Source organism: Hemicordylus capensis, chromosome 4 (assembly GCF_027244095.1).
Source record: "Hemicordylus capensis ecotype Gifberg chromosome 4, rHemCap1.1.pri, whole genome shotgun sequence".
Lineage (NCBI taxonomy): Eukaryota > Metazoa > Chordata > Lepidosauria > Squamata > Cordylidae > Hemicordylus > Hemicordylus capensis.
In genome coordinates, this window is record NC_069660.1 from 113,463,614 (window position 1) to 113,475,641 (window position 12,028).

General features: G+C 42.5%; 1 protein-coding gene across 1 annotated transcript in view; it reads right to left on the minus strand.

Annotated features, from left to right (window-relative positions):
* The window catches only part of LOC128321998 (vitellogenin-1-like), a 68,071-nt gene that overhangs the window by 2,562 nt on the left and 53,481 nt on the right, over positions 1–12,028 (minus strand). The window contains exons 25-31 of the mRNA XM_053242650.1: positions 8,784–8,929; positions 8,554–8,692; positions 6,199–6,343; positions 5,441–5,633; positions 2,782–2,870; positions 1,176–1,261; positions 903–1,056 (exon numbers count right to left, since the gene is read on the minus strand). Coding sequence (XP_053098625.1) covers positions 903–1,056; positions 1,176–1,261; positions 2,782–2,870; positions 5,441–5,633; positions 6,199–6,343; positions 8,554–8,692; positions 8,784–8,929 — 952 coding nt within the window. The remainder of the gene's footprint in view (positions 1–902; positions 1,057–1,175; positions 1,262–2,781; positions 2,871–5,440; positions 5,634–6,198; positions 6,344–8,553; positions 8,693–8,783; positions 8,930–12,028) is intronic.

The following is a 12,028-nucleotide window of genomic DNA, read 5'->3' on the forward strand; positions in this document are numbered from 1 at the left end:
AAAATGATGGTATGGCACTCTCTGACTAGTGATAAGGAATAGGGGAAAATTGACATCTTGTGAATGCAACTTGATGGTGGTGTTCTCATTCTACGGGGATACAATTTTTATTACACTGGAGTAATAATTACACACTGCACAATTGGGAAGCATATATTTCCCTTTTCTCAACTGAAATGCAACTATTTAGTTGTATGTAGTGATTGTACCGGGGTGGGTGAGTATCAGAAACAATCATCTCCAGTTAAAAAAACCCAAAATGAGCCATTATGAACCAAGCCCAAACCTTACTAGAGTTTCGACTTGACTCATAATGGCTCACCATTATGGTTCATCAGCATTCCCTGCTATTAGAAAGCTTTCCCTGTCACAGACCTCTTGTCAGCAATTGAAAGTGTCCAGAAGCTTTCTAGCTCAATTTATTAAGCAGAAAGGCATTATAGGCTCATTTTCTCATGCTCTTTTAGCAATGGATTCTTCTGAGTATATCTAGGTTATAAAAATGAACCTTTGCTGAAGTTCTTCACATCAATCATCTTTGTTGCCATTTCTCCTTTGCTAGGGTGAGTTTTGATGAGAATACCAAAGTGATTATTTCTCTTTCTTATCCTGTCTATGGCAAATGTTCTGCATGCGCCCTGAAGGGGCGAGGAGGGAGAAGTCCACTCTGCTCTTTCCTAACCAGCATTTGGTGGACTGATCTGGTGTTAAGAGAGTACAGTTCTAAATTACTAGTTTGGTAGTACTGAACATTATTCATTGTCATTCAGTATTAATAAAAGTACAAGAGCTGACATTACAGTGCAAGTGTGTGAAATGCAAAGGACTACATCTTTGGCGGACTGAAGTTGAACCAAGCATTATACTATTTGTTGCAGGTAAAATTTTTGAACTCAACTCACTTTCATTATAAACCTTCAAAGCCCAAGAATGGAAAAATGCAGTATCATTCTGTGCCAGCCCTAGATTTGGCATCAGGCCTTCATTTTGTATTTCTCCATCATTGTCTCCACAGAGTCCACAGGTACGGCCTCTCATTGCAGGAGGAACTATTATCTGTATGGATAATGGATATTTACTTTTGTATATAAATGGATAAATGCATTTCTTACAGTGCAATGCATTAAAGAAATAAGCAGGAGATACTAGCATACAAGTGGCAGGCTTTGACTTACCTGCAGTGTGAAACCATTATACATCACTTTCACCATTGAAGACTCAATCACAACAGTGGTGTCATTTCTGTAAATGACCAAGTTGACTGTGGAGAGATGAAATAGTTTTAACCAGTTTGTCTATTTCTAGAACAATAAAATTTGTTAATTACTGCAGACATGTAGAAATCTTTCATTTACATGTAGACTTTTTCCATTTTTTAAAATGGTTCTTGCCTACTGAATAAGGTCAGATTAAAGATTTGTTTCTGCCAGATTTTTATGACTTTCTGATTCTGAGATGTCACCTTCTACTTACTGCAGTTTGTAGGAAGGATACTTAACTAACATGGGAGTCACAGTTTTATTGATAATACTCATTGAATATCTCACTTATGGCTTAGGTATGGCTTATGTTCTTATAGGGCTGCTGAATAATTAAAGGGGTTTTCTTTTAATTAATTAATCGATTCATCTACATCAGCCTCCCCCCAGCTGTTTTTGGACTACAACTCCCATGATCCCCAGCCACGTTGGCCAATAGCCAGGAATTATGGAAGTTATAGGCCAACATCTAGAGGGCGGGTTGAGCAGCCCTGATCTACATGAAACCCCTGGCAGAGATCATCAGGGGATTTGGCATAGAGTGGCAGCAATATGCACCTAATCTATTTTTTCATGTCAGCTTCATCAGGAAATGGCCAAACTCTACTGCCTAGAGTTGGTAATGGGCTGGATGAACAAACTGGTGGATGGGCAGGTGGTAACTGGCTGGAAAACAAACTGAGGCTGAATCCAAGCAAGACGTAGGTACTCATTGTGGGAGTCGGAACTTAGGAAGTGGCTTAGATCTACCTGTCCTGTAGGCTCTTTCCCCCAGAAAGAAAAGGTACATAGTCTGGGAGTACATCTGGACACAAACCTCTCCCTAGTCTCTCAGGCTGAGGCAGTAGCCAGGAGGGTTTTCTATCAACTTCAGTTGATATGCCAGTTATATCTATTTCTGGAGATAAATGACCATAAAACAGTGGTGAAGATTTATTTTATTTATTCAATATATGCTGGTAACATCCAGACTTGACTACTGCAATGCGCTCTATGTTTGTATGTAGTCTGGAAACTGCAGTTGGTACAGAATGCAGCAGCCAGGTCCGTCACTGGGGTCACCTGAAGAGATCATATTGCACCCATTTTAAAGGAACTACACTGGCTGCCGATAAGTTTCCGGGAAAAATACAATGGGCTGGTAATTACCTATAAAGCCATGAATGGCTTGGGTCCAATGTATTTAAGAGAACGCCATCTTCTTCATGAGTCCCGCCGCCTATTAAGATCATCTGGGGAGGTCCGGTTGTGGTCGCCACCAGCTCAGTTAGTGGCAACTTGAAACCGGACTTTTTTGGGGGGTTGCCCTGGGACTTTGTTAAACTGTTTCAGTTGTGTTAATGTTTTAATAGCTGTGTTTTTAGATTGTTAACCACACAGGGACTTGCATATGAGATGATATAAATGTTAAATAATATAAATAAATACTGAGAAAGAAAAGTAGACTCTCAGAGTGCTAGCATTTAAGTCTTGAATTGAAATATCTTATAATTTTAGGGGGGGGAATGCATGAGTAATGTACCTTTGTTGTCCTCATACCGGTTTTCATTCACTAGAATAGGCTCTCCATTAAGTAACACTTGAAGAGATGAATCCAAGATTTTGATATCCCTTTGGGATGAAAAGCAAAAGGTGTACTTTGTTAGAAGGTGACAAAAATGGATTAACCAACATGAAAACTCATTTTTCCTCCATGGTTTTCACAGTTACAGGCAGTAGTGATCTGTATCACTACAGGGGCTTGGCAGGAGAGGGAAAGAGAAGTATCAATTCACTGTGCAACTCTTAAAGCACCGACAGTATTGCCACGATGGCTTGATCCAATATAGATCCTAACAGATCCCATCAAAGTAATTGCGTCTGGATCCCAGGGCTCTGTTGTGCTTTTTTACAAACCCAATGCACAGCTTACTTTTGGAGGTGTGCTGATGTGGGCCCTACAGCTTACAAGCAGATATGCAGCACATGGGCCATGTTGCACTGAAAGAGCAATCTTCCAATTATTTCTAATGCATCTCCCATTATTATTATTATTTCTCTATCATTTTTCAAAACCACTAGCGAATGGTTAGAATAGTTCTGTATTACTTATATTACCTATCACTCTGCTTATGGGCATTTACAAATGAAAGCGTTTTTCTTCATGTGACCAGAGACATTTTAGGATGGGCAAGAGACAGCCTTATTGGAACAGAGGGAGGCCTGAATGAAGATCCTGGCCTCCTTATTGGTAGACTGAAACTATTTGTTTCCCCTTATTTATTACATTTGTAACATTTGTCCAATTTTTTGCATGTGTGTAACCTACGCATCCTCTGAATTCAAAGTGCAATTCTAGTAAAACATGATCATTTATGGTAAGAGATAATGTCTTGTTTAGGCTCACTAGTGAGATCCAAGGATGAGGAGGAATTCAATGGCTGGACTGTGGTGGCTCAAGACCTCTGTATGCCTAAAGCAGGGCACCAAGTGTGCTATCCCCTTGCATGCATCCTCCTTCCCCTCTTTCTCCCTTATTTTTTAAAGTGGAGAACAGGATGGTGTCTTGCTGCCTCAATGGCACAACAATATATCTGCTATCTGAGGCAACTGCTTCACCTTGCCTCATGGAAGTGTCATCCATGGTCTTGAATCCCCACATCCAAATACAATTTTCTTCCCACTGCAGACCACTGGGTCTGTGAAGTATGATTACATTGGTTCAGATGCTGAACAAATGTTACACTTTTAGATATTTATTTATTTATTTATTGTTGAATTTCTATACCGCCTTTCATCAAAAACAACCCCAAGGTGGTTTACAAAAGTTAAAAACATACAATAAAAATGACAGTTAAAATATTAAGCTAAAAATATAAAATAAATCTAATTTAAAAACTATAAGATACAAGCATAAGAACACATAGACACAAGAATAAAAACTTGTGAATAAAAATATACTGCAAACCATAGCTCAGATATATTGCGATTCATAGTTTTTAATGTGTGAGAGATCTGTGAGTTGTCCTCTACACAATCAAAGTGATTGTGCATAGGTCTCTCAAACCTAGGTCTCTTAAGTTTTGGAAAATCTTGTAAATACTGAATGCCTGGAGAAGCTCTAAGACAGGGGCGTAGTCACCACTGGGCAACCAGGTTCAAAGAACTTGGGCCTCTGCCCCTCAGGGGCCATGCCTCAAAGCCCCAACACACCCCCTTTGTCTGATGTCAGATGCGGGGGTGCTGGTTTAGCTCCCGAGCATGGCCGTGCGGCCCCGTTTGGGAGTTAAATGGCTGGCACTGCAAATGCAGCACTGGCCTGGACCTAACTCTCGAATGGGGCTGCATGGCCCCATTCAGGAGCCAGACCACACACCCCATGTCTGACATCAAATGCGGGGGTGTGGCTACCCCCCACATCTGTCATCAGACGTAGGGGGTAGGGGTGTGCATGGAACTGGCTGGCCCAGTTTGGTTTGGGTCTGGACCAGACGCAAACCCAACTGGGCCAGTTCAGTCAGGCATCCCCTTGGTCGGGGCAGGGGCGGTTGCGAACATTTTTCTGATTAAAAATTTTCCCCACCTTACTCCCTTCTGGGGAGTTGCTGGAGGTGGCGGGCCATGTGGCTGACCATGCAGAGGCCAATCGCACAGGCGTGTGGCCTTCAAAATGGCTGCCGTACCAAGCAGGGAAGGCCAAAAATTGGCTGTATTGCTGGCCGAATTGGCTGGAGGGGGGCATAAAGAAAGCCAGCAGGGGGAACCTCGGCGGACCCTCCCCGCCACTTCCAGCAACTACCCCAAAGGGAGTAAGGTTAAAAAAAATTTTTTTTTAACAGAAAGACATTTGCAACCCCCCTGAACATTCAGGGGGTGTTAGGTCTGGCGTCGGATTGAACAGGGGGTGGTCTGGTTCGACCCCAGACTGTTGAACTGAACCGGCTCAGTGTCGAACTGGCTCAACATTGAGCCGGTTTGCACATTCCTAGTAGGGGGTGGTGCGAACGGGGCCACCATGGCAGCCGGACACGGGCCACCCCTGGTCTGGCTCCACTAGTGCTCCAAGATGCAAGCTCCTCTTGTTTCTTAGAAGACAAACTAAAAAAACCTCAGCCCTTTGAAATGCATCCTGAAAAACTAATGGAAGTTAAATTTAACCCCATTTCTATTGATATCAATTCAAAAAGCATTGTAAAACTTACATTGAACCTGTAGTAAACAAAAGCTGCATTGGAAGGTTAGGATCAGGCTTCACTGTCCTAATTTTGAATTGTGGTGTATAATCAGCAGATCTGCTACAGTCTTCGACTACTAGGAATCCATCATCTTTGAGTGAATTGTAGAATATCTTGTTGTCAAAGGTTTTAATTTTTTTTTCATCCATCTCACATACATCTGGAAAGAGAGTAAATGTCACTATCACATATAGTAGCTAACACGTATAGCCATGACCTTGTGATAGTCAGTCGTGTGGAAGACCACTCTCAGACTTAATTGCCTCTTTTCAAATTGGAATGTATTTCTTAAGCAGGGGAAGCCAATCTTGGCTCTACAGCTGTTGATGAACTACAACTCCCCAGCTGCAATTAATTACTTTAGTAACAGCTGGAGAGTCAAGTTTGCCTATCCTTGCCTTAGGAAACCAAGAGATTTTGCCTGAATGTTGGATTTGAATAGAAACCTGTGGCCCTCACCAGGTCAATCTTTCACTTCTGCTCAAGTGCCTCGAAACATCTCAGTTTAAAGCCATTCTAATTGCATCTACCTTAAATCCTGTACAGCTGTATAGTTGTGCGACTATGAACATCCATGAAAACAATTTCAAACAATATGATATGAAATATATTAAAGTTGAGCTAAAGCTAGAAATGATTAAGGGTGCAGAAAAGTTCTGTTGTAATCCAAAGATAATGCTCACAAATCCAAGGACTGATTTGGTATAAAAGCTAGACACCCTTACCTTCACCTCTGGATATCAATGATAGTAATTCTTGAGCAAAATTAGTGGAATTTTCTTTTGATAAATAATGTAATATGTGATAATGTGGATATTGTCTCGAGGGTAAAGAAAATGGAATACAAACAGTCTCCTTCAAAATGGTTTTCTAGAAGCAAATAATGAATAAATTAAAAGTGTTTTGGCTATAGGCAAAGGTTGTATTTTGACATAACATTTCATTATTTCATCATAATTATCTTACATCTACTGAGGGGTATGATTTATTTCTTCAATGTCCTTTAAAAAGTATCATATTCTTTACAAATCTATCTGTACATTGATTTTCATTACTAATCTGCATGTAGCTTGTTGTTTTAGACATTACTGCATATTAATGAAAACTCCTTTCCCCAGTAATTTATTTGTGTGGTTGTTTTTAATCTCCAGTGCTCAGCATTTGTTTAGTTGTTATATGTGATATTACTTCCTTCAGATTTCTTGCAAAATTTCTGACATAACTCAGTAATGGATCTATTTCTATCCTGACAAGTAAGGCTGTGCTGCATGTCAGTTATTATGAGGGTGGAGCAAGAGCTCTGTCCTTGCAAAGACAGCCAGTAAACTAGCTGTGTATAAGGTTGGGCTTGCAGCCCAGAATTGAGGGCAGGGGAATGGGAAAGCCACAGCCCTAAGGGACATGTTCCTGGCAATAAAAAAGGCTTTAGCAGGGAGAAGAGAAGCAACAAATGCAGCATTGTCTAAAACAACAACCCATATGCCCTAGCTGAGGTTGACAACATTCAATTGCCTGAATAGGAGATACAAGTGTGTTTGGTGGTGGGTGGGTCATCTGGGGGTGGGGTCATCTCAGGGGTAATCAGAAGCCTGAGTTGCAATGCATTTGTAAAAAACCCCAAACAAAACTGCACAAGCCCCATGATTTCACAAAACCTCTTGTTCACCCAGACCATCCCACTTAAACATGGGTGAAGTGGCAGGTGAAAAATTAAGACAATCCCCCAGGCTTCACACTACATCCCTGAGCCATTTTTGGAAGGGCGGAATAGAAATCAAATAAATAAATAATAAATAAATAAACACATCCCTTCACGCTACATCCCTGCTCTGTCTTGCCCTGGCTGTCACTGAAAGCCGCACTGAAAGGCTGCTTTATCTATCAGAAGTGGTGAGTCAGTTAGCAGGAGTCTGTGGGTCTATTTGCATTAGATAGGTAAATGATTAGCAACTTGCAAGATGTAAATAAACCCAGTCAATTACTCCTGCAAATTTGCAGAACAGTTGGGGCTTCTTTTCATCTTATAATATTGACTTCACCCAGACTTCAAAGGGCTCAGTGCAAATGCATTGAGGGATGAGAGAGAGCCCCAGGCTCTGCAAATAATATGGGGGAAACAGCATCCGGGACAATACGGGACAATAGATTTTTTTGCTTCAGATATGGGACTTCCCATATAATACGGGACTGTTAGGAATGCTAGCCCCAGCCTCACCTCCACTGTAACTGTTAGTGTTTCCTGGCCTGGCTGACCCTGGCCTCCTCCATGGCCCTGCCAGTCAGAGACAAATTGGAGAAAGCTTATGCTGCTATAGCAAAGAGTGGTGCATAGTAGTCCCAGGACTAGGGCAGAGCATACTGGATCTGCCTTGCAGCATGCTGCTTCTTTCAGCTCACAAAACCAATATGCCTGGAATTGGAAGCAATCTAAACAGTGTTCCTGGAGTGCAGGCATGCTACTTCTGTAGTCTTAGGAGCCTGCAACAGTACAGGCAGTTCAGAATGCTGTGGAACATGTCAGCCAGTGCCTTATCTGGTTAGAATCTGTTCCCTGGGAGTCCCGTTTCTATACACTCTGTAGCCCAAATGATTTTCCAGAGACAAAAGGCACACTAGACTAGGGTCATTCACACAACCTACAAGCTGGGGTGGGCTGGGGATGGGAAAGGCAGGAGCCAGCTTGCCTTCCCCCACACTATTGGAGCTGCTTCCAGGCTCCAAAGTACTGTACCACACACTCACACGACTGGTGGGCAAGCACTCTGGGAGTGGCAAGGGTGAGGGGGGATAGCTGGCCAGATCCTCCACTGATGGGTGCTCTTTCTGCCCAACTCTATGGAAGCTTGGGCTGCTGACAGCCTGAGCTTCAACATGGCCGGGTGGTGAGGGAGGAGGGCGTCTGCACCCTCCTCCCTCACTTTTAGCCTGGGTTTAAAACCTGGGCTGCCAGGCTGAGGAGAGCACCAGGATTGGGACCAATCCCTGTGTTTCTCATGACCCAAATAGGGCTGTGCTAGCCCAGGTAGAGCTGGTAATGATAACAACCTCTAGAGTTGACAAACCAGATAACGCCCACACACCTCATGAACTTGAACGTAGAGATCAGCTGTATATGGTGTTCTTTCCGTCATTCTCAGCACAAACTCTTGATAAGAATCCTTACGACAACCTTCCAAATAGCCTAAAATGTATGCCACAGTTGGATATGACTGCACAACCCTAAAAGAAATCAAAGATACGATGTTGTCAAAGCCTTTTAAACCAAAGTGTTCAACAAATAGGATGATGACAAATGAGAACATTTCTATACCAAGCAATTGGTTTCCTTAGGATAAGTGCCGCTGGAGATTGTTTCCACTTCATCCTCATTTTGATGGATGGATATGTACCTTGGCCAGTGTAAGATTTTACTTCAAATCTGTAGTCCTCACATTTTTCACCACTACACACAACGGCCTTTAGAAAGAAGTTAAAGAAACAGTATCAAATGAAATGAAAATCTAATTGTTATTTTAATAAAATAATATCTTCATTGAGCGCAGGATTTGGAGCTATATCTATGGCTTCTAAATCAATACTTTATAACTGTACTGACTGAGGAGTAGGTTGCCTAAAGTATTGATTTCTCACATGAGGTCTTCTTGGTGGAATGCCAAGATAGGGCATTCTTTGTGGCATGTCATGCTCCTCATGGGCTGCCATGAACAGCTGGTGGGATATGTCCACATTAATGGATTTCAAGATGTGTAGGTCCACATCTAGTAGGTACTACAGGGCCAGTTTCAGTTTTCCCATTATTGCCTATGCATCAGTTTCCCATTTATAGGGCATTTCCATTACTGCCTATGTATCAGCTTCCCATATTTATATGCCTTCCACAGCCAGGAGAGATGGGCAAAATACACAGGAAAAGTATTTTAGATACAAAATACAAAATACTTGGTACACAACCAATATCTGCTGGCAGCCACCTCAGTTTGAAAAATGCACAGCAGCATAGTGGTTGTGGCCAACCTTGTTCTTTTTACACTAGGGAAAATGCTCTATACATATTATGACCCAAGAGAGATGCATTTTACAAAGTTCGATATCAGGTTTTATCAAAGGCATCAAAATACATTGGACAAAGTCTGCTCTTTAATTAAAGCTCATATTTAATTAAAGACCAGCTTAAAATTTTAATTTGTGCTGCACCATTTCTTACAGATTGAAGAAGGGATGTATGAGTGATGTTCTACTGTTCTAGCCTATACCTGAAGTTCTTTGTTTCAAATTCCTATATTCATCTATATGTATTCATTATCTATATTTCTAGATATCACTCTTCATCAACAATTGATCACATAGTTTTAAAAATGGAATATACTTTTCACTCTGTAAACCGAAGACCACGATCTAAAATAAAAATCAAGTAACTTTTTACTTGAATTAAATGAATCCACCAGTCTCCTATAGGACAAAACTAACATCAAAACCTTCCCTGTTCTATCTAGGGTGAACCAGGGTGAACTCAAAATATGGAAAAAATGCCTTAAAACCTCTTTGGAGCATGTAGCCAGAGCAGGCACATAGGAAGACGCTTCCAGCCAGATCAAGTTTAAAACAATAAAAACCTAGTTTATTTAAGTAGATATAAAAAGTAGGCCAGTTCACAGGCAACCAAAGCAAAATGGTAAAAATGCACACATGAGATACATTTCTTCCTATCTGGTGTTAGACAGGATAGCTTTTAGGTATCAAATTGCAGTTCAGATAACAAAAGCTTGGATCGTGCTGAAGTCTGCACATTCCCAGGAGCCATGCAGCCTGGTCTCAGCTAACAAAGCAAAACTAACAGCAAAGTAGCATATTGGAAACAGCAGCCTTACAAGTCCCTCCCCTCACCTAACCTGAGGTTAAGTATCCCCTCTTGGAGATAGGCAGAACAATCAAAAGCTTAATGTTTCTCCCTCAAGGTAGAGTTTTCCGAACAATAGGAAGAAGATTCCTGACAAACAAGTGAGAAATAAGGCTCTCCACATGAGCAGTGTGGAGAGCTGGAAGGGGTTTGGTGGGGAGAATGGGCTTGACCCGCTCTCCCCCCCGCAAGCATCCAGCCCTCCCTGGGAGGCCAGATCAGCCACCCACATGATTACCAACTTTGTCATGGAGCCGCTTGGGGTTGTGGGGATCAGGGGCCTCCTGGCCCCCAGAAGACCCAGGATGCCCCATGTGAGTGTGCAGGGCATTCTGGGGAGCCTCCCAATGCTGGGAGGCTTGTTGTAGCCTCCCAGCTGAGGGTCTCTTCATGTGTCACCATGGTGCTGAGCCATGCCATGGCGACTCATGATCAGAATAACGGGGTTTGCGAAGCGCGTGTTCCTCTAACCTCGTTTAATTGGGGAGGGGGGTTTAGGGAAGTTTGCTGCTGGGAGCCGTACAGCTCCCGTTGCAGCACATGGACTCGTGAAACTGAGTTAGGCTCCCTTAGTCGAGTTTCACGTGGTCACGAGAATAGCCTTGATAACTCACAAAAGTGGTGGGCTTCCCTCAATTCCAGGCCAAAATTGGCTTTTGGAATTGCGGGAAGTTCTGATATGAAACTGGAATGTGTTTTAAAGCCAAACAAAGGCCCATTCTGGTCACATCCCCTCCTCCCCCCACCTGTTCCAGTGGGGAAAGTGTTCTGCTGTTGGACACCGCTGAAAATGGGAAAACACACAACATCCAAAAAGTCAGGATGGCTTAAACACCAGTGAGTTTGGGGGAATACTAGAATCGTAACTCATCATGTAGCCTACATAGCCTATGGTGCATACTAGGAATAGCACAACAAAGTACGAAACATACACAGGATCAGATCCCCAAACAGTTCCCATAAAATGAACACGCAAAAAACATAACAAAGCATTTCCAGCAATCTAGCATGACAGATATAAGCATTTCTTTTACTCCTACAAGATTGTGTGTAGCCAGCTCCAGGCACTTCAGAGCAAGATGCCTCCAAATACCAGTTGCAGGGGAGCAACAGCAAGAGAGAGGGCATGCCCTCAGCTCTTGCCTGTAGGCTTCTCAGAGGCATGAAACAGGATGCTGGACTGGATGGGCAATGGACCCTACACATAGGACTTTTCCCAGTCACACAGACATAAGTTTCTTTCAGTTTCTCTCACCACTTTGCAGTTAGGAAGCAAATGAAAATCTCCCACTCTCTCCCCCACCACAACCCTACACAAGAATACAGTACACAGGATGGAACAGCCCTCCACCCACCCAAATATCTAACAAACAGGGTAGCTGCTGGCTGGGAATCAGACTTTGATTCCCAGCTAGCCCAGAGCCCAAAGTGTATGGAAAGAGTTTTTAAGAAGATAAAATAATTATTTATCTCTTGTCCTCCTAACTGCATTTTGCTGATTGCTGTACTGTAGACCAGAGAAGGACAATGTGTAGTCATATTTCAATTAATCCACACGTCTGCAAACCCTCCCGCCTTCCAAGGACATGAGGGGGGTAAATTTGCATCCCAAGATGGGTGTCACTGATCATTGAAAGACACTAGCCTTGTCAAACTGG